Source organism: Camelina sativa, chromosome 11 (genome assembly GCF_030686135.1).
Source record: "Camelina sativa cultivar CO46 ecotype springtype chromosome 11, ASM3068613v1".
NCBI lineage: Eukaryota > Viridiplantae > Streptophyta > Magnoliopsida > Brassicales > Brassicaceae > Camelina > Camelina sativa.
The window spans coordinates 31,992,856-32,014,008 of record NC_141890.1 but is presented as its reverse complement, the minus strand read 5'-3'; the positions used below and the strand labels follow the sequence as shown (position 1 = coordinate 32,014,008).

At 38.4% G+C, this 21,153-nt stretch overlaps 6 protein-coding genes, 1 non-coding gene and 1 pseudogene across 19 annotated transcripts; 4 read left to right on the top strand and 4 right to left on the bottom strand.

Moving 5' to 3' along the window:
- Nucleotides 1–400: 400 nt before the first annotated feature.
- Nucleotides 401–472, top strand: TRNAP-AGG (transfer RNA proline (anticodon AGG)). Its single transcript has one exon. It is a non-coding gene; the product is annotated as a tRNA-Pro (tRNA).
- Nucleotides 473–790: 318 nt separating this feature from the next.
- On the bottom strand, nucleotides 791–6,666 carry LOC104724625 (E3 ubiquitin ligase PQT3-like). The gene is made up of 16 exons (XM_010443162.3): nucleotides 6,111–6,666; nucleotides 5,697–5,878; nucleotides 5,185–5,281; nucleotides 4,911–4,992; nucleotides 4,642–4,808; nucleotides 4,477–4,553; nucleotides 4,287–4,343; nucleotides 4,034–4,190; nucleotides 3,782–3,933; nucleotides 3,514–3,678; nucleotides 3,129–3,431; nucleotides 2,974–3,012; nucleotides 2,549–2,867; nucleotides 2,336–2,455; nucleotides 2,156–2,246; nucleotides 791–1,696 (listed from the first exon to the last, which is right to left on the bottom strand). The coding sequence occupies exons 2-16, from the start codon at nucleotides 5,860–5,862 to the stop codon at nucleotides 992–994; spliced, it is 2,697 nt and encodes an 898-aa protein (XP_010441464.2). The 5' UTR covers nucleotides 5,863–5,878; nucleotides 6,111–6,666; the 3' UTR covers nucleotides 791–991.
- A 152-nt stretch (nucleotides 6,667–6,818) lies between these two features.
- On the top strand, nucleotides 6,819–8,992 carry LOC104724626 (formyltetrahydrofolate deformylase 1, mitochondrial). Its single transcript, XM_010443163.3, has 8 exons — nucleotides 6,819–7,233; nucleotides 7,340–7,452; nucleotides 7,610–7,760; nucleotides 7,847–7,920; nucleotides 8,020–8,179; nucleotides 8,400–8,498; nucleotides 8,585–8,671; nucleotides 8,769–8,992. The coding sequence occupies exons 1-8, from the start codon at nucleotides 7,096–7,098 to the stop codon at nucleotides 8,913–8,915; spliced, it is 969 nt and encodes a 322-aa protein (XP_010441465.2). The 5' UTR covers nucleotides 6,819–7,095; the 3' UTR covers nucleotides 8,916–8,992.
- LOC104724627 (VAN3-binding protein-like) lies at nucleotides 8,850–11,255 on the bottom strand. 2 transcript variants are annotated; one of them, XM_087474412.1, is made up of 6 exons: nucleotides 10,453–11,255; nucleotides 9,920–10,313; nucleotides 9,654–9,830; nucleotides 9,519–9,571; nucleotides 9,374–9,431; nucleotides 8,850–9,293 (listed from the first exon to the last, which is right to left on the bottom strand). In XM_087474412.1, exons 1-6 carry the CDS (start codon nucleotides 10,747–10,749, stop codon nucleotides 9,052–9,054), a joined length of 1,221 nt encoding a protein of 406 aa, XP_087330538.1. In that variant the 5' UTR covers nucleotides 10,750–11,255; the 3' UTR covers nucleotides 8,850–9,051. The 2 variants fall into 2 exon arrangements, with proteins under 2 accessions (XP_087330538.1, XP_010441467.2); XM_010443165.3 differs by having other exon boundaries at nucleotides 9,519–9,568; nucleotides 10,453–10,913.
- A 253-nt stretch (nucleotides 11,256–11,508) lies between these two features.
- LOC104724623 (aquaporin TIP2-3-like) lies at nucleotides 11,509–12,865 on the bottom strand. The gene is made up of 2 exons (XM_010443160.3): nucleotides 12,392–12,865; nucleotides 11,509–12,075 (listed from the first exon to the last, which is right to left on the bottom strand). Exons 1-2 carry the CDS (start codon nucleotides 12,767–12,769, stop codon nucleotides 11,701–11,703), a joined length of 753 nt encoding a protein of 250 aa, XP_010441462.1. The 5' UTR covers nucleotides 12,770–12,865; the 3' UTR covers nucleotides 11,509–11,700.
- Nucleotides 12,866–14,187: 1,322 nt separating this feature from the next.
- On the top strand, nucleotides 14,188–16,109 carry LOC104724622 (protein NONRESPONDING TO OXYLIPINS 2, mitochondrial). Of its 9 annotated transcripts, none has more exons than XR_015572863.1 (5): nucleotides 14,188–14,477; nucleotides 14,628–14,746; nucleotides 15,399–15,445; nucleotides 15,663–15,707; nucleotides 15,910–16,109. XR_015572863.1 is itself a non-coding variant. In XM_087475972.1 (4 exons), the coding sequence occupies exons 1-3, from the start codon at nucleotides 14,305–14,307 to the stop codon at nucleotides 15,680–15,682; spliced, it is 312 nt and encodes a 103-aa protein (XP_087332098.1). In that variant the 5' UTR covers nucleotides 14,207–14,304; the 3' UTR covers nucleotides 15,683–15,707; nucleotides 15,910–16,109. The 9 variants fall into 9 exon arrangements, 4 of the variants coding, with proteins under 4 accessions (XP_087332097.1, XP_087332098.1, XP_010441460.1 ...); XR_015572860.1 differs by having other exon boundaries at nucleotides 14,628–14,803; XR_015572862.1 differs by having other exon boundaries at nucleotides 14,628–14,803; nucleotides 15,648–15,707; nucleotides 15,910–15,981.
- LOC104724620 (putative pentatricopeptide repeat-containing protein At5g47460 pseudogene) lies at nucleotides 16,004–18,259 on the bottom strand (annotated as a pseudogene). Its single transcript, XR_015572859.1, has one exon. The product of XR_015572859.1 is annotated as a putative pentatricopeptide repeat-containing protein At5g47460 pseudogene (transcript).
- LOC104724621 (WAT1-related protein At5g47470) lies at nucleotides 18,098–20,352 on the top strand. 3 transcript variants are annotated; one of them, XM_087475968.1, is made up of 9 exons: nucleotides 18,098–18,231; nucleotides 18,317–18,556; nucleotides 18,654–18,719; nucleotides 18,812–18,928; nucleotides 19,008–19,230; nucleotides 19,311–19,475; nucleotides 19,550–19,701; nucleotides 19,811–19,902; nucleotides 20,108–20,352. In XM_087475968.1, exons 2-9 carry the CDS (start codon nucleotides 18,369–18,371, stop codon nucleotides 20,131–20,133), a joined length of 1,029 nt encoding a protein of 342 aa, XP_087332094.1. In that variant the 5' UTR covers nucleotides 18,098–18,231; nucleotides 18,317–18,368; the 3' UTR covers nucleotides 20,134–20,352. The 3 variants fall into 3 exon arrangements, with proteins under 3 accessions (XP_087332094.1, XP_087332095.1, XP_019087543.2); XM_087475969.1 differs by lacking the exon at nucleotides 20,108–20,352 and having other exon boundaries at nucleotides 19,013–19,230; nucleotides 19,811–20,098; XM_019231998.2 differs by lacking the exon at nucleotides 20,108–20,352 and having other exon boundaries at nucleotides 19,811–20,098.
- The last annotated feature ends 801 nt before the right edge of the window (nucleotides 20,353–21,153 follow it).

Here is a 21,153-nt window from a genome sequence, read left to right as displayed (position 1 = left end):
ACTATGTTATAGGTAAGTTTTGGATTTAGCTTAGGGAGTGCACTTGTATTCACACTACAGTATACTTGTCTGACTGTCACATAATACGGTGTAAATGTGATTTTTTCTTTTTGGTCTAGACTTGTTAATAATAATAATAGAGAGAGATTAATAACTGAAATAAACTTGGTTAAAGACACTGAAAATTGTTCACATAATAATACGGTGTAAATGTAATTTGCTTCCGTCAACAAAAGTTGGTGATCAAATGCAAGGTTAATTAGATTTCCAGATTTTTCAATCATTTTAAAAAATTGGAGACTTTTTTAACCATTTCTAAAAGTTGGAGATTCCTTTTGAAGAAAAAACTAATTGCTCAAGACAAAATCAGTAGGATTGAGGAATAGAAAGGTAACATAGAGGGCGTTTGGTCTAGTGGTATGATTCTCGCTTAGGGTGCGAGAGGTCCCGAGTTCAATTCTCGGAACGCCCCTTTCCTTTTTTTTTTAAAAATTCCTAATGGGCTAGATTTCACTAAGGCCCAGTAAGAAGCGAGGGCTATCATAAGAACATCAACTAAACCTCCACTGATTTTGACTTTGACTATTACATAAGTTGTCTGAATTGATGATTGTGTAGTATCGTAAATTACAAATTCTCAACAAAAGAAATAAACAAAAAATTAGGTATATTTATATCAAAACAGAACAAAATAAGTGGATTTATAATACATCTAATCCTTTGATTCGTCGTCATTGATATCATTAGACTAAGAGAGAATCAATAAATCAAGAACAATTGCAAAATCGAATTCCATTACAAAATACATATTTCTTTAAAAAAGCATTTGGTGACAAAAAGAGCTCTCTGATTTTGTTCATTACAGCAAAATAACAAGATTCTCAATTGATTGTCAAAAAAAAAAACAAGATTCTCAATTTTCTTTTGTTTTCCGATTATACAAAAAAAACAAAGAAATGAAAAAGAAACAAAAAAAAAAAGGTTTGAAAAATCAAGCTCGAGATCTCTCTCGGTCTCCCTTGCCACGCTTGGAGTATCGGTGTTTATCTTCACAGACATCAGCAACCACCACCGGTGGTGATCGCTCGTACCTTGATGGCTTCCTCTTGAAATGCCTGTCTTCGTCGCTCGACTCATAATCCGCTACTTCTATTTCCTTCCGGCTGCTGCTGTGTCGGTGAACCGATGTTCCCACGGCGACGGCTGCAGGCGGAGAAGACGATGATACTTTTCTTCTTTTACCGGAAGATGTTTCTTCCTCCGGAAAGCTTATACGAGCGAACACGCTTGACTTGTGACTATTATCAATCATCTCTGCTTTAGCCGCTGCTGCTGCAGCTGGTGGCTCCGATGAACGAGGTTTCGATCTCTTGCGGTGGTGATGCTGGCTGCGTTCCGAATCACCACGGTGGTGATGCTGGCTGCGTTCCGAATCACCACGGTGGTGACGGTGGTCCCTGCTTCTTTCTTCATCGCGACGGTCGCGAGTGCGGTCTTGTTCACGGTCTAGGTCTTGGTGACGAGAAGACCTTTCACGGTCGCGCTGCCGATCTCTTTCTTCGGGATAACGATCGGATTTTCTCTTGGAATCTCGCGACGGAGATAAGTTTTTACGCGGTGGCGGATGCTCTGGGGATTGTCTCTCCGGTCTTCTCCGACGGTCGTAGTCGTGAGTCGGTGGCGGAGGCGCTTGTCTCTGTAAAAACATTCGTTAAAACCCACACAGTTAAAATTAAAATAATATCGATTTAATAAGATTCGGGCCTAGACAAATTAATTAATTGGGCTCTATAGCCCAATGGCCACTAGCCTTGCGAATCTACTAAGGCCTACTTTAAAAGATTCTTTCAATTTTTTTTGCAATCTCTGCCATACTAATTGTTTTTTATTTTTAAGTTCAGATTGCAAAATTCTCTATAGATTCTAATAAACCCAAATTTTAGAAAAGAATTAAACATATCATTATTATTTTTATTTTTTTTAAGTGGGTTTTGTGGTTGATGAGCAAAATGAGTGGTGGGGAATTAGAGGCCATTTTCTGATCGTAAAAATAAAAAACCAATAGTAAATAAAGAGGGCAAAGCACTAGTAAACACAGATAAGAAGAGAAGAGGGAGAGAGAAAGATAAAGATGAGACCACAAAAGGAGACATACAGATTTATTAGGGTTGATGGATGATGCAGAGGCTGAAGTCCCATTGTTCATCATCATTCTGCTATTCTCTCCTTCCCTAAACATCTTCCCACTGTTTCACAATTATACATACACAAGTCACGTTTAGCTTTTAGCATTATCATCCTTACGTCTAGTAAAATAGAGTTAGTATTTTTTTACCCTTCAGTTCGTCTCTCGTTTTCACGTTTTCTTAGCATCTCAGCTTTTCGGGCTTCCGCTTCATCTCTGCCCATCATGGCACGTTGGAGATTCATGCGGTTTCCCATTTCCGCTAGGTCCCTGCACATGCACACAAAGTTCCCTCATGAGACTATTATTGAGACAGCTTTTATTGCTCTTCTTTGATAGAACATTCAGTGAGTGTTGGTTTACCTGTGAGGTGGTGGTATATTAGGGAACCCAAATCCTTGTGCAATGAACGGATCTGGATGCATCATATTCATACCCCCACCAAATCCCATGTCCATTGGATTTAATCCGTAACCCATAAATGGAGGCATTGCGCCTGGAAAAGGGCCTCCAAACCCATTGAAGCCGGGGTGAAAGCCATTGAAGCCAGGTTGAACACCGTTGAAGCCTGGTTGTACACCGTTGAAGCCAGGTTGCATGCCATTGAAGTACTGTGGACCTGGTCCCATTGGCATCATATAGTCAGGGCCCGCTAGATCTGGCACAGGATTCCATTGCATTTCTGCAACAAATCACAAAAAAAATCATCTTTTAGGCATCCCTTTCAATTCATATAGACTTTGAAAATGACAATGAATGACCTTCAGCATAGGAAAGAAAGCTTTTACCATTCCCAGGCACTCTGGCTTTCTTTTTCTTCTTTTTTCCTGTACAAAGACAAAAAGAACGTATTACATTGATGAACAGCAACTAGAGTGTGGACTATATCAGACTATCATTCGCAAAGTCCAGCGAAGCTAATATTAGGACATCTTTCTCTTACCTGGCTCTCCAGCAGCAACCTGCTGCTGCATTTCTTCCTTGGGGGCTTGCGTATTCAACTTCGAGACTGTTGCTTCTTTCACAATCACGGGCCCTTGAGTGCTTTCACATGCATCAACTGGCTTTTCCACATTCACTTCTGCAGATGCCCGAGGGGCACTTGTGATCTCTGCAACTTCCATTGGCGGCTTTATGGTTGAAGCATCGTTATTGTTACTAAGTACTGGTTTCTTCTCACCTTTAGATGCAACGGATGTAGTAGGAGATAGAGCCTTGGGAGGTGGACAGCGTGCAGACTCCAAATCTATATTATGTCCATGATGATTCAGTAGTGAGGACCAATCAAACAAAGTACAAAAACACATGAATGTAAGATAATGACAGACCTGGGATATGGCCAACGCTGCCGGCGTTCTCAGTGCTATCATTTCCAGCTTCCAAAATACGGTTTATGGTATCCCTGAGGGTCTTGTTTGGTAGAAGATCGTCAGCAAGTACATCAGTTGCTCCACAAACACACCTTGACTTTGAAATAATGTGATCTCTGATACCTGAATTGCATATAAATTGAAGTGAAAAAGATGCATATGTAGAACAGACTGGCAACGGTCAAAAGGCTTTTGTGGAATAGCAGAATGCACTAGAAGAACTTACACTTGTCACAGAAGCTCTGGAAACAACATTTGCTTGTAAGCGCAGCATCTCTCATCACTTCTTTGCATAATGGGCATTTTAGCTCAGGGGGAAGTTCTCCTACAGAGCGTGTTGTTGATGGCAATCCCTCCATTTCCTTCTCAAAAGCATCCCTGAATATTGTTGTAAGCACAATAAGCATTAGAAATATAATCAATATGTGCGAAGAAGTATACAATAACAACATTCCCAAACTGATTCGGCACAACGTACTCATTTGGTTTAAGAACTGCAACTGCGCCACTTGGCAAGGAATAAGAACCATCTGGGGTCGCCATCAACATGGACTTGGGGATACCAGTAGGTGGTTTAACTCTCTTAACATCATAGTTAGGGTCACCATTTGTGGGGCAATGCTGAATAAAATGTCCTGAAGCAGTAAACAAAACGCATTTAACACTTTTTACCTATGATATTTTAATACACAAAAGCGAGAGAAATATAACGATTTTCAAAGCTGACATACCAGGGACGTTGCAACGATGGCACACATATCCTGGAGGTGGCGTTTTCCTTTCCATTCCTATTGAAGCCAACAAAACCAAACTAAGTATCTTACAACTGGATGCATATAAAAAAAAATTATAAACTTGACACAAGTTAATGAAGACATTCCAGAATTCAATCAAAATCAAAGAAAAGAAAGTATAAATTACCAAAACCACGTCCATTCATTCTTCCAGTCATACCCCTTCCGTAACCTCTCCCAGCACCAAAAGTATCTGGACCTTGTCTGTTACATTGAATAAAATTAAAACGGCTGTTAAACCTTCTCACAAATTCAACAGTCTTAACTCCACCATTTCTGGAAGATTGATTACCGTTGCCAGTCAAGTGCTGGAGTGTCAATCAGCGCCTGAATTTTGCTTTCTTCATCTACTTTCTCGTCTGCTGGTGCAAGATCAGGACATGGATTAATATGCTGAGCATCTTGGGCATCAGGAATGGAATATAAATCAGTCCCAAACTCGTCCCACTCATCTTCAGGCTAAGAGGTGAATAAAGATGAAAATCAGTACTTTTGTAGTTAGAAAATTAGGTGCAGTCAATGCCATCATAAGCTGAGAAATGTTCACTATAATCAACTTACATATTTAGCTGCAGATGAATCGGCAACAGGTATATTGTTGGTTTCAGCCTGAACGTTTTCAACTTTATTCTCGATTCTAGGCCTGCAAAGTAAAGATATTTTGCATGAGGATCTCAATGTTTCTTAATAAATCCGATAGTCTAAAATATCTAATTTATGTAAAGCTTAAGATGGAGCAGTAAAATGCAATGTTTTTAAATATTATGGCGAGTTAAGATAAAATAGCTAAAATAAGTAGACCAAGAAAATAGAAACTAAAGATCTGAGAAAGTACTCTTGTGTAGTAATAACAGTGATGCGAGGGCGTCCAGGAACACGACGAATAAGAACCGATGTATTCTTTGGGATTAACATTGCTTCATCCAGATACTCTGAAAATTCAAAACAGATAACATGTAAAGGCCACAGAGTACAAGCAATGTTGGCGAGACACAGGATACCAAAGCTTCCCAAGAAAATTCTAGAATTCAGATTCCAACAAACTCTTTCATAATAATAGTTAACCAACCTAGCATATAATCATAGTAAATTTCAAAGTTAGCACAGAGAATGTAATTAAGTTGATTGTCTCATAGCTGCAAGCATATAGCCAACTACTACCAAAAGAAAACACTTGATTTGGTAACAGACCATAAAAGAATCTGGCAATAAACAACAGCAAGTTCACGCAGCAAACTAACATCTGACATATAGATCAGGAAGAGACAGTTATTGACGTAGCAAACTAACTATCAAAGAGAGAGAGAGAGAGAGAGACAGAGACAAATGTGACGTAGGAATACAAACCTTCGTTAGTTTGGGCATTGGAGACGACAATATCAAGGTCTTTACCAGTGCCCAAATGCTTAGTTTCGAAAATTTTGTCTTTGAGAATACCGACTGATATAAAAGGACCATCCATGGCAACGGTATCATAATCCCTTGCACTCTTAAACTTGCAATAAATTGCCATTGAGAAAATTTTGTATCTGATGATATAAACCAAAAATACATATATATGTATTACTTATCTTTATAAAGATGATAAAATTGAATTGACACAAACTCAAACACAAAAAAAAAAAAAAAGCTACTAAATTTTGAAAACCCTAATCAAGGCCTTTGTATCAAAATAAAAAACGAGGCCAGAGATTTGATTTCCAAAATCATAAAACTAAAATACAAACGAAAAAGAACCTATAAAAATTTAATATTTTATACTTCGCCTGATTCGACTCCACAGAAGAAACCTCTCCACGCGGTGCAGCAAGACCAAATCCAAAATCAACAAATCCTGCTTACAGAGATTCAGAAACGACGAGAAGGTCCGTGTTTTGAATCATCAAATCGAGTAGAGTAGATCGCCGTAGATGTCTCCAAAGCTCCTCTCCTAAGGTCTTCACAGCTACAAAACGAGAAACCGTCGCAAAGAATCGGATGACCGTGGCTTCACTTCGTAAGATCCGGTATCTAGCTCCAAGCTCCTCCGATTTGAAAAAAGAGAATCTACAGGATAATAATAATCATAGAAATCGAGGAGCTGAGCGGTGTGTCTTCACGAGAAGGAGATCGATCTTGAAATCTAGGGTTTCGACTCAGAAGAGCTCTCTCTCTCGTATCTTCTTTTTTTTTTTTTTTTTTTTTTTTGTAATCTACAAAAATCCCACAGACGCACAGAGAATTTCCTTAAATAAAATAATTAAAATCTTATCGTATGCGGAGGAAGCCCCCCATTTACAGTGTGGATGGAAATATGAACCGAACCACGGTTTTGTTTGTTTGTTTTGTTTTTTTTTTCCTTAGTAAAAAGAAAGGGCTGGGCCCATTAAATGACATATTAATTTACCTAATTTCCCATTATTGACATTTTTGATTTTTTTCCAACCAATTTATATATATTTTTCTTTATTTCTCAAACCTAAAAAATTTATACAAATCAGCATAAAACACTTGAGAATTAATTGTTGTCTTCGGTCGGAGGGTAATCAAAACATTTATTGGGCCCTTGATTTTGTTTTTAAGGCCCCTTTTTTATATTTTTGATCAAATTGTTTTTAAAAAAATTACAGATCTCAGTTTTACAAAAAAAAAAAAAAACAATATGGATGAGTGGAGCGATCCTCTGTCTGGGGAATCGGGACCGTAGTTTGGTCTCTCTCTCTCTCTCTCTCTCTCGTTGAGGCTTGAGGCGGAGAGAAGAGAGACCATGATACGACGAATCTCCCTGAGAGCTTCTGGATTCGCTAAGAACTCGTTTCTCAAATCGTCTCGATTCCACGGCGAGTCCCTCGATTCCTCCGTCTCCCCTGTTCTCATTCCTGGCGTTCATGTTTTCCATTGTCAGGTACACAACAACTCCTTGATAAAATCTTGCTCTGTTGATTCGAGAATCGTAAATCAATTTCAATTAATACTCTTTTTTTTGTTTGGTTTGTTATTTTGAATGGTAGGATGCTGTTGGGATTGTAGCAAAGCTATCAGATTGTATTGCAGCTAAAGGCGGAAACATTCTTGGCTACGATGTTTTTGTTCCTGAAAACAACAATGTCTTCTACTCCCGCAGGTTTTGTTACCCTCTTTTTTTTTTAGTAACTTTCTCAAAGCTATAGACTTTAAATTATTAAGTTCTTTGATAATGAATGAATCTAGGAGTGAAAGGTCATGTTTTGGTGTTTAGTTGTTTTGAAAAAAAAGAAAAGCAAAATGGTTTCTTTTGACAGCGAGTTTATCTTTGATCCGGTTAAATGGCCGAGAAACCAAGTCGATGAAGATTTTCAAACCATTGCACAAACATATGATGCCTTGAACTCGGTTGTCCGTGTGCCTTCTATAGATCCCAAGTATAAGATAGCTCTTCTGCTCTCAAAACAGGTATTCAAATTCGCCACTTCCTTTTTCTTTTTAACCTTTTGTACTCTTTGTATGTCCTGCTGATTAGTATGTGATTCTATATACAGGATCATTGTCTTGTCGAAATGTTGCATAAATGGCAGGACGGGAAACTCCCCGTGGATATTACCTGTGTAATAAGGTGAGCTTATACAAGTTCCTGTTTTCATCTTACTGACTCAGTATGTCTAGTAGTGTCTCGGGTGCTTATGCTGCTGGAATATTTTTTTGGTGTTTGTAGCAATCATGAAAGAGCTTCAAACACTCACATTATGCGGTTTCTTGAGAGGCATGGCATCCCATATCATTATGTATCGACAACAAAAGATAATAAAAGAGAAGATGAGATTTTGGAATTGGTTAAAGATACTGATTTCCTTGTTCTTGCTAGATACATGCAGGTAAATCAGTTTTTTTGGTCCTTGCCTTATCTCTATTCTTTTAATTCTTTGATCAAATGTTTAGTAGCAATCATGTGATCAAATGTTTAGTAGCAATCATGTTACCAAGCAGTCATCGTCAGCCTTCAGATGAATATTACTGCATACAGCGTAGTTGCTCTGTCTATTTCTAACCAAGAATAGCTTCACTAAGAAAAATTGAATTCATACCTTTTGGCAGATTCTGTCGGGTAACTTTCTGAAAGGTTATGGAAAGGATGTAATCAACATCCACCATGGTCTCTTACCATCATTTAAAGGCGGAAATCCTGCGAAACAGGTCACTGAGTTTTGTCTTGGCTCTCTTCTCGTAGTGGATTGTTTTTTTTGTATTTTTGCCATTTTTATTCTAGATTCTGTTTGCAGGCATTTGATGCAGGAGTCAAATTAATTGGAGCAACGAGTCACTTTGTTACCGAGGAACTTGATTCAGGGCCTATCATTGAGCAAATGGTAACTCATCTGCCAACTAGTTGATTGGTAGTATTTGTCATTATCAATGTACTCGGCAGCTTTCTCAATTTATCTGTCTGAATTTGGCTTATCACAGGTTGAGAGTGTTTCCCACCGAGATAACCTAAGGAGCTTTGTCCAGAAGTCTGAGGACCTAGAGAAAAAATGCCTCACGAAAGCTATAAAATCATACTGTGAACTACGGGTATTACCTTATGGCACAAACAAGACTGTTGTATTCTAGTTACAAAACCAATGACTGGTTCTCATCTGATTTTTTGTATGAACAATTCAAGAGAATATTATAAGAATTTTCTGTAAGATTGATGATTCATTTGCAGCAGAAAAAACTTGGGAATAGTAAGTATTTACAGGATTATCTACCGCATGCGATCGCTGAGACTCAGAGATTCCAGGGAGCATTTGGCGGCCTCGAGGCATGTTACTTTCTGGAGACTGGTCTGAATCCCACCAACCCATCTTTGCTTCTCAATCTTACTCTTGCACTTGAACTCCAAAAGACCCTGTCCTGTTTTCAAACCAAAATAGATTTCTTCGGAATTTTCCCTCTCTTTCCTGTAAGGCCATGCAGATATCTCGTCGCAGACTCCATAAACTATGCCTTCAAAAGCAACAACAAGCTTCAGACATCCGTGTTTCAGGTAATTTCCTTTAACTCTTGTAAGAATAGAAAATGCTTACATTTGATCTTCTTAGAGAATGCCCCTCCAACGTGTTTGCTTTTGAGTTTGATCATGACCTGAGAAATCCATAGAGGTTTAAGTAACTAGTATAGAGAAGCAAATACATTTGTCTCTTACAGATCAAATCCAGTCTGCTCAAGTACCTGAGACTTCTTGTTGATATAGACACATACTCGCTTTATTCGCTGCAATCCTGCTGTTAAAGTTAAGTATTATTAGCATCTTAACTAGTGGAACCAGTCATGAATCAGGCAGAATTTAAGAAGAATAGGATTTACCATTTCGTGCACATTGCACCAGTTCGCCCTCTAGAGGAAGATTTAGTTCCTCCAATCTAAACTGACAATTTACGGGCCAGTGAGACTCTGAGAAGCTCCTCTCGCAAGGTGTGATAGTTGCATTACTCCTTGCTTCCTTTGGCTGCCTCACCTTTAAAGCCGCTTCTCCTCTCAATGCTGATTCATTTTTCAACAAATTCAGATCAAATCTCATTTTACTAATCCAATCAAAGCCTCAAACACCAACTTTTGAAAAATAGCCTTACCAGTTGCAGCCGCGGCGGTGAGAGTCATGAGATCTCCAGGGCTGTGGATATCGATGGAAGACCTAACTGTGGAAGCAACACAGTTGTGATCAGCACCTGCTTGCTCAGCCATTTCAATGCAATACGAAGCCAGTAGCTCTGTTGCTGAGGCTAGAGACAGTGCCATCGTGGAGCTTGACTCTTTGCTACAGCTTTTCTCAGAGGTTACAGATGCTAACCCAGCTGCCAAAGCAGCAATGGACACAGCTGAATGAACACGGGCTTTCTCTACCCGCGCTTTATCTTTTTTCTTTGGAATCCTCATGTTGCTTGGGTTGGTGTGTTGCTTGTGGTAAAACCACTTTGGTAATCTCCCTGATCTGCGTGCCCCAACTGAGTTCATGATCTTCTCTGCCTGCAAATACCAAGGAATCATCAAAATCAGAATTCAATAACTAGTGAATATGTCCTACACAAGTGAAAGTATCTGATTGTACAGGAATAGTCAGAGTAGTTAAAGAGAGTTATAAGTATTAGCAGGAAAGGGATCTTACCATGAGTGGATCTGCAGCAACATCTTGGGAGAAGACTCTAGGACTGTTCTGGGAAACAGAAAACAGATCTCGCCGTTGTCTTTGCTTCTGCGCTAAAGCTTTGGAGATTTCAGAAGCAGATAGACTCCATGATCTGGACAGGAACTTCATTGGCTCCCTTGGTGTCTTAGGCTGATGAATCTGGGAGAAAATCTCTTCACTTCTCACATTTCCCTCATCCAACTCTTCCTCCAGATTCTCTGATCCGAACAACGATGAAGAACTATCATTCCTGTCTGAATAAAACCCACCTTCCATTTTCTTCTACTCAGATTTGTAGAAACCCCAAGATGACGATAGAACTTTTCTAGATGAAGAAGGTTAATATGTTGGTTGACTCAAGGTTGTGAAAGAGAGAAGATCACCAATAAACAAAAACGACCTCTTTTCTTTTAATAACTTGGAATTGTTCAAATCCAATCGAAAATATACTAATGGAGTCTCCACGTTCTGATATAAGTAAGGCAAAAGGTTGGGAGATACGGAGGGAACACAAATCGATGTAATTGTGCTTTGTGCAGAGTCCATTTATTCAGGAAATGTCTCATCAAATGGACACAAAATATAGATTAGAGAAACCATGGAACTTGTAATATGAATAATTAGGAAATAAAGGCAGGATATTGTGGGGACATTTGCATAGGTTTAAGTGCCATAAGCTGTTCTTTTGTCTTGTCTTTTTGAGTTTGAGAAGATTTGACTGGACAACTTTAACAGAGTTCGTGACTCTGCCGACCAGTTTCTGTTATACTAATTGTCATCACACAAAACCATGACACTTTTGGTATTCCTATAAAGATACTCCTCCCCCACGAGTTCATTAGTGCTACATATAAACAATTCTATATTGCTATCATTGTTTTCTACAAATCTATGGATTAGCCATGTAACCAAAAGAAACAACAGTCCATTGTATGGTAATGGTTCTACAAAAGCAATTTCGGCTTTGTGCATAATGTTTTCACGTTATACAAAACCATATGAATAATAAAAAACAAAAAAAAAACCAATTGATACGTTTGAAAAAACCCATGAAGTGGAATATATATATATACATTTTCTTATTAACAAGATAACTTTTTGTTTGTTTCTCTAAGTGGTACAATCTTGGAAAAAACTGAACAAACACCAAAACATTAAACAACCAAACAAAACATCAAACCAACCAACAAGCAAACATCAAACAATCACAAACCCGTTTATATTTAATTACACTCGGAGCTCACGGGTTTCTACAGCTTCGTAAGAACCAATGAACACGTCACCGTAGATGAGTCCGGCGAGTGCACCACCAACGAGTGGTCCAACCCAATAGATCCAAATCTGTGACAAGTCTCCACTGACAACAGCTGGTCCGAATGACCTTGCTGGGTTCATGGAGCCACCACTGAATGGACCAGCGGCAAGGATGTTAGCACCAACGATGAAACCAATAGCGATAGGCGCGATGGTTCCAAGCGATCCTTTCTTTGGGTCAGCTGCGGTGGCGTAAACGGTGTAGACCAAAGCAAATGTCACGATGATCTCCATCACAATACCTTCGGCCGCTCCTAAACCGGCTGCGACTCCGTGGGTTGGTACGCTCTGCAAAAAAAACCGGGAAACAATTCATTTGATACCCTTAAACCGAAAAAAACGTACTAATATATTTTTGTCACACTATTGTCCGGTAAGCAAATGAACCAAACCGAATAAAATCAAAGCGAATCGGAATATAGCTTACCTAATAAAACCGAACTAAAAGTTCTCAACCTAAACCGCAAAAGCATTTTCTGATAACGTAAGCAACAAACAATGAAAGCCTAAAATATTGTAACCTAAAAAACTAATATTCATGATGCAAACCAAAGCGAACCAGAAAAGCAAGATCAATAACCACTCCTAGGCTACTAGTACATACCTTTCCATTGGTAACAAAGACGAGGAGAAGACAAGCGACGATGGAACCAAGACATTGAGCTATCCAATAGAAGAAACCTGTGATCAATGTTATGTTCCCGCCGATGGCAAGGCCAAGAGTCACAGCTGGGTTAAGGTGACCACCGGAGATGTTAGCAGCAATGGAAACTCCAACGAACAGAGCAAAAGCGTGGGCTATCGCGATGGCTACAAGACCAGCTGGGTCTAAGGCTCCATCAGAGGTCAGCTTGTCAAACGCGATAGCAGAGCCAACGCCAGCGAATACGAAGAGAAGGGTTGCGATAAACTCAGACAAGTAAGCTTTTAGAGATGCTACGCTGAATGAGTCACCCACACTTCCAACTTCGATCTTCACCATTTTCTTTTTGAAAATAAAGGTTTGGCTTGTGGTTGGTTTTGTTTTTCTGTTTAGCTCTTTCTTCTTTCTCTGTTATTTGGGCTTTGTATGGGCTCTTGTTTATATAGCGAAGAGGAGACGACAATGATGGGGCATGTATGACGTGTCAAATCATTATTGGAAGCCGTCCAAACCGCCTCTTAATTGATTAATTCGAAGATTAGCAATATTTAAGATGGTTAGTGACAACTATGTTGGGATTTTAAAACATGTAAGGATAAGAATCTTCTGTTGGCACTTTGATATTTCGCATTTAAATTTAATGTTGTGTCACACCAATAATGATAATGGTCTTATTATGTTTACTAGTCTTTGTTATTTTAAAATTTTCGTATTGGATTAGATTAGATAGGGAAATTGCTAAAATATTAGTAGGGATTATACTATGTTATTTTCTATCTGTTTTTGTTTCTTACTTCTTATGAGTTGTTGGATCTGGGATGCTATTTAACCAAGATAACTATATAAAAAAAAATCAAGTTTTTAAGTTTTAAGTTTAACTATCTGCGATTATGGAACATCTAGAGGTTATTTTCTTCATTTTTTTGGCATTTATATAAACTTACCATAGATATGCAGCATATGCTTATAGACAAAAATATCGTAGGTGAGTCTATTTTCTGGAATCTCAACTTTTTCATAAGTCAGAAATAAAGATGTTTGTAGCTTTCGAATACTAGAATAATGTTTTTTTTTTTTGTTTTGGGTGTCTCTACTCAAATTCGTACTTGAAATGATGGGACTGATCGGGAAATAGATGAAGAAAATTTTTGGCCTTTGATCCAAAATGTATTTAGTCAGCTATTTTCAGGTGAAGAATATAACCATGCGTTGATTAATATTGCTTAAACGAATTGTTTTGTATTGTTGGAACATAAAAGGGCTTAAACGAATTTATGCGTGGTATTATGTGATTTACCCATAGAAAGGTAATTGTATGTTTCATATAGCCGAAAAGTGTATAATTCTGATTTCTGAATATTGAAAGGTGCTCCAGCTCCACCATGATGGCAAATTTAATAACCTTTCTTAAGTGATCTATTACATTTTTTTTGTTTTGTTTTTAGCCGTCCCATTCCAATCCCACCTTGTATTTTTATTTTAGGTTGGTCATCAAAAGGGGGACTAATCAATAGTTATATTATCTATAGTGAAAAGGTTTAGGCAGGCAGGGATAACACATTATATTAGTTAGTTAATTCATTACGCATGTTCTATTTCGGAGGATACGTAAGCAGTTCATCTCACTCTACTCAGAAACCCTCCGATCCATCCAGCAGCTTCAGATTGTGGATCTTTTTAGACAATGGGCCTAACTAAAGCCCATCAATGAAATATTCCAAAACCCAACAAAAACAGAGCGATATTTATTTATTTTCAAGCTTCTTTCTTCTTTACTCCGTCCGTCTTAAAACCCTATAAACCTCTCTCTGTGGACGAAGGTCGATCTCACTTTTTTCTTCTTCTTCCGGGCATCATCTTCTCTATCTCTTGGAATGGCTTTCAGAATCATGAACAGATCCTCCGTCTCGTCTCTCAGATCCGCCATCAGATCTTCGCTTCGAAATTCTCCTGTTGGCACCGGATCTTCACCGGCTGCTTCATCCGCCGGATTTCGCATTCCGTCTAAACCAGCTGTTTCTCCTCTTCCCAGATTCTCTTTCTCCAGGTCTGTCGACTGTTTCCATGACTTCAATCGCCTAATTTCAAAATTTCAACTTCCCATTTCGTCATTTCTTTGATCCGCGGTGTTCATAAATTCTTCGATTTAGGGTTTTCCATTTGATGAGTTTGCGTGGGTTTTACCGTTTCTGTGTAGGTGTCCATCTGAGCTTGGTTGTGTTCAGTCGCTGTTACCGCTTCACAGCACGGTGGCGGCTGCTCGGTTGACGTCTTGCCTTAGCACTACTTCCAGAAGCAGCCGAGCTCTCTCTCAGGGTACTCTCTGCTGCACCTCTCCCGACCTCTAATTCTCTTTTCTGCTCTTTCTTTCTTGTGAGTATAGCATTTCTTTTTTTTTTTTTGGGTGCCTTCTTCTCTATTTTTGATCATTCTTCCCTTTAGTCTATTCTATGTTGCAGTACTTAAATTGACTGACCTCACATATGATAACTTTTATGTATTGCACACATGACCTTTGGCCTTAGCAGTCGGTTTTGTATTAGAAAACTTATAAACCTTTTCTAGTCATTTACATGTGAGGACGTTAGATTGCTGTGAGAAAAGGGATCAAATTTATAGTAGCTTCGATGTTATAATTGATTGCTTATATGAAGTGTTTGCAAGATCTATGATTAATTCATATGACTATGCTTTTTCCTTATTTATGTTAATTCTTAGTTTTCTGACTTTCTTACTTGGTAAGAACAGAGTTGTTTTATGTAGTGTTGGTAGATTTAATGTTTGACTCATAACAAGTAGGAGGTTTGACCCTAGTATAACTAATACTGATTGAGTGAATCAGTTTCTAGAGTTGTGAAAGAGTTTTGAGCTTTAGTGCCAATGTGTCCGTCTAATTATGAGTACTTGGTTCATGCAAGAGCTTTCGTGCCATTGTGTCCGTCTAATTATGAGTACTTGGTTCATGCAGGCACATAATTTCACCGTTACCATGTGGGATCCTTGCATCTTTATCAAGTACGAACCTTTTTTTTAGTTCTAGTAATCCAAATGAAATATTGGAATACAAGCTGTAGGATAGATAAACCCTGGAAAACGTGGAATTTAAGATTTTCATTGTGTTTTTTTTTTGCTATCTTTTCTATGAATACCAGTCTAGGGAAGTTAGTTCATGATCTGTGTATAAGAGTGGCAAATATACTCTAGTAATTTGTAAAAGTGCTCTTTGTCCCAGATGGAATCGATGGCACGTGAGACGTATTTGCAGTTGTTTTTAAAGGTGGGCTCTGTCAACAATGCTTTGGTGATCATTTAGATTTTAGGAAGCTATTTTAGATGAGATGGCTTTGGTGATAGTTTACATTTTCCAAAGTTTCTTACCCTGAAATCAATAAGCCCAAATCATCCGTCTTTCTTTCTTTGTAATTATCAGTTTCTGTTTCGCTCCTAACCTTTATTTCTCTTTCTGTTTACTGTTGCAGAGATGGGCCTTTCAGTCCCAAGGTGACCTGATACATTTATGAAGATTTTTACTACTGTGAGGAAAGTTCTTCTCGTAAACTTAGAGACAAGTTCTTTGTTTGTGACTCCAGACTCATGTCATTTTCTTTTTGATTCATGAAAAAAAAAATGTAATACAATTTCACCTTTTTCCACGAGTCATCTCCCAGATTCAAAGCTAGCTTGACATTATATTTAGATAACCAAAAGCTCAATCTAAATCTAAATCTGTAGTACTACATTTTGCTCTTGAATCCAGCTAGACCCGACTTCTTTCTTTACCCCTTTTTCTCTCATTATCTTCCTAATTTGACTAACTTCTCTCCATCTGTCATGGTAAGCATAGAGATTCGACATAACTATGTATACATACTCATCCTCACCAGCTTCCCCCAACTCGATCATCTTGGCGGCGACGGTTTTGGCAGCTTTCAGATCCTTTTGAGCACTACAAGCACCAAGCAAAGCCCTCCAAGCCACACTATCATACCCAAAACCAAAATCTTGAATCACCCTTTTTGCTTGCCAAACCTCTCCTGTCTGCCCCATAGCTCTTATAAGAGAACAACAATGCTCTATGCTGGGTTTGATCCCATACTCGTTGACCATCATCTCAAAGAAGCCAACTGTGACTTCCATTGGCACTTCACAATGAGAACAAACAGCTAAGAGATTCAAGAATGTGAACCGATCAGGTTTCATGAATCTTTCTTGTTTTAATTGGTTAAAGAGCTTGATTGCCTCAGTTGAATCGCCATTACGAGCATACCCAGAGATCATTGCGTTCCATGCAGTTAGATTCTTTCTAGGCATCTTCCAAAAGATCAGCTCAGCGTGCTTCAACATTCCGCATTTGGAATACATGTCTATAAGAGCACTTGCGACAACAACTCGAGAATCTAGACCGAGCTTGAGAGCACAAGAATGGATAAGGCTTCCCCATGGAACCACAGCTAGGGTGGCAATGGCGGCGAGAAATATCGACAAGCTGTACTCATCAAATCTGACTCCCAACGAATGCATTTTTTTGAAAAACTCAGTAGCTTCTCCTGATCGATCACTGTTGACATAGCCGGTCAATATAGTGTTCCATGAAGATGAATTAGGGGTAGGCATATCTGATAGAACCTGAAAGGCATTATTGAAATCCCCGGACTTGACAAAAGCATCGATGAGCTCGTTGTATGTTACAGTATCTGGATTTGGCATTTGGTGGAAAAACCAAAGTCCCAGCTCGAGCTTACAGTTCCTTGAGCAGGAAGCAACAATGGCATTCCAAGAAACAGTGTCCTTTTCTTCCATGTGTTGGAATACCAAAACTGCATCATCCATGGAACCACATTTCCCGTACATGTCAATTAGACAATTACCCACTACGACATTGCCTTTCTCTATGCCAAGCTTCACAGTCTTGGAATGGATAGAGGCTCCAAGCAGCAAGTGACGCAGTCTTGCACAAGCAGCTAAAGCGGCTGTAAAAGAGAATTCGTTAGGGAAGACATCAGATCTGTGGAGCTCGAGAAACAAAGAGAGTCCTTCCTGGAACCTTCCCGATTGAACATAACCAGAGACCAATGAGTTCCAAGAAATGACATCTGGCTCAGGCATTTCATCAAACACTTTGTGAGCATCTTCCAGGGAGTCGCTGGTCTTGTAAAACCTCATCAGGGAATTGGAAAGACGCGTATCTGAGACAAACCCATGTTTTATGACGTAGCCATGAAGCTGCTGACACAAAGAAACGTAGCCATGGTCGCCGGAGACGCGGAGCAAGTGAACAAGTGGAGAAGCATCTGGCTTGTCGCCGTCATTGATCAATTCAACTGCAGATCGTAATACGCCGATGGAACCGAACCGAGCCAGAGCAGGAAGGATGGTAGTCCACGAGTTCGAAGAGGCAGTGGAACCAACATGACTCCATGTGGGAAAAGCAGTAAGTTTATTCGACACAGATCTTAGCATTTCACTTTTAAACAGACTGGTCCATGATGCTTCATATATAAGCAAAATTCCAAAAAATTTGGTAACTTTTTTTTCAAAAAAAAAAAAATGGATCTTTAATTTGGGGAAGATTGCAGAACAGAATAGAGATTGAAGGTTGGGATAAAAATTGACTTAAAATAGACATCAAAAGTAACAAATATAGATAGGTGTGGGAATAACAAATGAAGGGTTTGTTAATGAGAGAGTAAAAGGAATGAGAGAGAAAGGAAGATAATGGTTTACGATTCCAGAGATATTTTCTGGATGAATGTAGAGGAGAGATAAAGAGTAATTCATTTTTTTAGGCGGGATCACCCAGAGTAATTCATTTGTTCTAATCTTTTTATGTATTGCAATCTTAACATAACTCATTATGCTTATTATGATGTATTTCCTGCCATGCAGTTTTTGTGTTTAGATTTTTTATCAATCGGTGCTCAATCTCCTGGAGGAGAGGATGAAGAAGGAGATGATAGAAGAGATGGTAATAGTAGGAGGTTTAGTAATGGTTCAATTCGTATACGCGGGCAATTCTTTGCTCATGAGTTATTTGATGTCACTCGGTCTCGGCCCTTTTACCATTGTCATCTTCTCTACATTTGCCACTTTCATTGTCCTCTCCCCTTTCGCCATTCTCTTCGAAAGGTTTGCCTTGCCCTGATAACTTTTTCCACATACCCTAGAAAAAAACCAAACTTTTGTCTTTTCACATATTAAAATAATGGTTTGTTGTTCTAAAAAGGAAGCAATGGCCGAATGAGCTTAGTTTGAGGCTGATTGTTAAGCTAGTTTTGATCGCCTTTGCTGGGTAAATCATCCTCCCCATTTACTTACTCTCTCTTTTCTTGTGTTTTTAAAAGTATGAAACTTGGTTTAAAATTGGCACAATTTCTTAAACAGGGTTACTCTGTTCCAGTCTCTGTTTCTAGAAGGAATCAGGTTGACATCACCAGCAATGGCGACAGCGATGCCTAATCTCGCTCCTGGTCTCATTTTTCTCATAGCTTGGATCGTTGGGTGAGTAACTAAATCCTTGTTATATCATGCAATCTCATACGGTGTTTCCAACATTAAGTGTGTCTTCTTTTCTGGATAGGTTAGAGAAGATGAGTCTGAAATGTGTGTACAGCAAATTGAAGATCTTAGGGACATTGTTGTGTGTGTTCGGCGCTTTAACTATGAGCCTAATGCACAGCACTTCGGTAAGACTCAACGAATACGATAATGCCTCAGAATTCGTGTTTGATCGAGACAGAGTCGTCGGATGTATCTACCTTCTTGGAGCCGTCTTTGTTTTATCAACCAACGTCGTTCTTCAGGCAAATAACATGGTTCATATATCAATCATCATATATATATATAACCAGTTTTGTTTAGTTTCTAAAAATGGTTATTGCAGGCGTCAACATTAGCAGAGTTTCCGGCACCGATATCGTTAAGTGCAATAACGGCATTACTAGGAGTGTTGATAACAACGGTGGTACTGCTATTACAAAACCGAAAAGCAAAAGTACTTGCCACTTCATTTGTTAGTTTCGGTAACCTCGTTGGTTATTCTGTCCTGGTAAGTTTCAGATGGTTTTTCGTTTATACATAACATAAGTAAATGGTTTATGGTTATAACATTTGAAATGGCAGGGAGGGACAGTGAGTGGAGCATGTGTTAGCTTTAATGGATGGGCAATGAAGAAACGTGGACCGGTTTTGGTTTCAATGTTCAGTCCTTTCGCTACTGTTATTTCGGTTGCTTACTCCGTTTTTACATTAGGAGAGTCCGTTAGCCTTGGAAGGTAACATTATTCACACAACTCTTTTAAGTTTTAACAAACAATCTTATGTGGTAAAATTTGAGTTTCTTACCTTTTTAATGAATGATTTAACAAAAGAAAAAATTTGCAGTGTGGGAGGGATGGTGTTGATGTTTGTAGGGCTATACCTCGTGTTATGGGCAAAAGGCAAAGAAGGGTTTTCAGAAATTGAGAGTTTTGAGAGTGAGTTTGACTCTAAGAAGCCTCTTCTGTCTTGATTGTTTGCTTTGTTGTGTATCATCTTCTTCTTCTATCAATTTATGGAAAAAAACAAAAAATGGTAGAGAGTTGGATATCGAGTTTTTTTTTATTAGTCTTATTGCTTAGTCAACATTTTAAAACGGGGAAAAAAAAAGAAATATAGAGTTTTGATATTGTTTTTTCGCAGAGCAATTGATAGAAGATGATGGATGAAGTCACAAACCATATCGAATTACAACTTTGTTTCATAGTATGCTTTTTCTTCTTTCCTCATGAGTTAAATCAATCATCTTATAACTCCACCTAAGATGACAAGCTAATTAACATGTGTATAAATGTTAGTATATCAAATTATATATTATACTAGAATTTGTATCCACGCACACGCGGAATTTTAATTTTAAATATTTATTAGAAATTATTGAGCTCAAATATAATCATTCCAACTTTTGAGTATAAATATAAAGCTTATTTTACTCAGTGATATACAACATACTAGTATCCTACCCCGTACTACGTACGAAACAAAAAAATTAAATTTTTTTTTTAAATTTATGTTATTTTGCTGCAATATTTTCAATAATCATTAGTGAGAATATTAAATATTTTATACATAATTTAACTGAGATATCATGTTAAACTGGTAAAGTAAAATGATTCATTTTATGATATGCAATGTCACAATCACAACTATAAAAATGGAACATGTATCAAATTTGAGATTAACCTAGTATTGTACCTGAGCGGAACCCTGAACATCATTTATGTCAAATATCAAGTTCTTCATATTGTTGGGATGATATTAATATGTTACGGATTCTGTTACTGTTGTAAACTAGAGAAATCGAAGGAGGTTTTCTCTTGTCTTATTTCTTATTAAGTGTTCGATAATCATACATATATATAGTGAAGACAAACCCTTATCACCTTAGGAAACACTAAACCGACTAAATACAGAAGAGATGGCCAATGGGCCTTATTGTCTTGGACGTACATGGGCCGTGTATGGACCGTGTATAGGCCGGTTATGGAAGATCCACTCCAAGTGTTTTACAACACTCCCCCTTGGATGACATAACCGTGCAAAATGCTAAGTAGGTTTTCTGTAATGCGCTTGGGGGTGCTGCCTCATTAAAACCTTACCAGGAAAACCCATTGGGACAAAACCATGGTGAAGGGAAAAGAGTACAGCACACATTAATCCCCCTGTTCCAAGCATCCCTAGAAGTTCTT

Coding starts and splice junctions, on each gene's coding strand:
- LOC104724621 (XM_019231998.2), top strand. CDS start 18,369: ATGAAGAAGGAGATGATAGAAGAGATGGTAATAGTAGGAGGTTTAGTA. Junction 19,231..19,310: donor CAACCAACGTCGTTCTTCAG/GCAAATAACATG, acceptor TGGTTATTGCAG/GCGTCAACATTAGCAGAGTT. Junction 19,476..19,549: donor TCGTTGGTTATTCTGTCCTG/GTAAGTTTCAGA, acceptor TTGAAATGGCAG/GGAGGGACAGTGAGTGGAGC.
- LOC104724623 (XM_010443160.3), bottom strand. CDS start 12,769: ATGGTGAAGATCGAAGTTGGAAGTGTGGGTGACTCATTCAGCGTAGCA. Junction 12,076..12,391: donor TCTTTGTTACCAATGGAAAG/GTATGTACTAGT, acceptor TTTTTTTTGCAG/AGCGTACCAACCCACGGAGT.
- LOC104724625 (XM_010443162.3), bottom strand. CDS start 5,862: ATGGCAATTTATTGCAAGTTTAAGAGTGCAAGGGATTATGATACCGTT. Junction 4,809..4,910: donor ATTCATCTGCAGCTAAATAT/GTAAGTTGATTA, acceptor TTCACCTCTTAG/CCTGAAGATGAGTGGGACGA. Junction 2,247..2,335: donor AACGAGAGACGAACTGAAGG/GTAAAAAAATAC, acceptor ATTGTGAAACAG/TGGGAAGATGTTTAGGGAAG.
- LOC104724627 (XM_087474412.1), bottom strand. CDS start 10,749: ATGGAAGGTGGGTTTTATTCAGACAGGAATGATAGTTCTTCATCGTTG. Junction 9,572..9,653: donor GGTGCAATGTGCACGAAATG/GTAAATCCTATT, acceptor TAACTTTAACAG/CAGGATTGCAGCGAATAAAG. Junction 9,432..9,518: donor ATATCAACAAGAAGTCTCAG/GTACTTGAGCAG, acceptor TGGATTTCTCAG/GTCATGATCAAACTCAAAAG.
- LOC104724626 (XM_010443163.3), top strand. CDS start 7,096: ATGATACGACGAATCTCCCTGAGAGCTTCTGGATTCGCTAAGAACTCG. Junction 7,453..7,609: donor AATGTCTTCTACTCCCGCAG/GTTTTGTTACCC, acceptor TTCTTTTGACAG/CGAGTTTATCTTTGATCCGG. Junction 8,672..8,768: donor GGCCTATCATTGAGCAAATG/GTAACTCATCTG, acceptor GGCTTATCACAG/GTTGAGAGTGTTTCCCACCG.
- LOC104724622 (XM_087475970.1), top strand. CDS start 14,305: ATGGCTTTCAGAATCATGAACAGATCCTCCGTCTCGTCTCTCAGATCC. Junction 14,478..14,627: donor CCCAGATTCTCTTTCTCCAG/GTCTGTCGACTG, acceptor GTTTCTGTGTAG/GTGTCCATCTGAGCTTGGTT.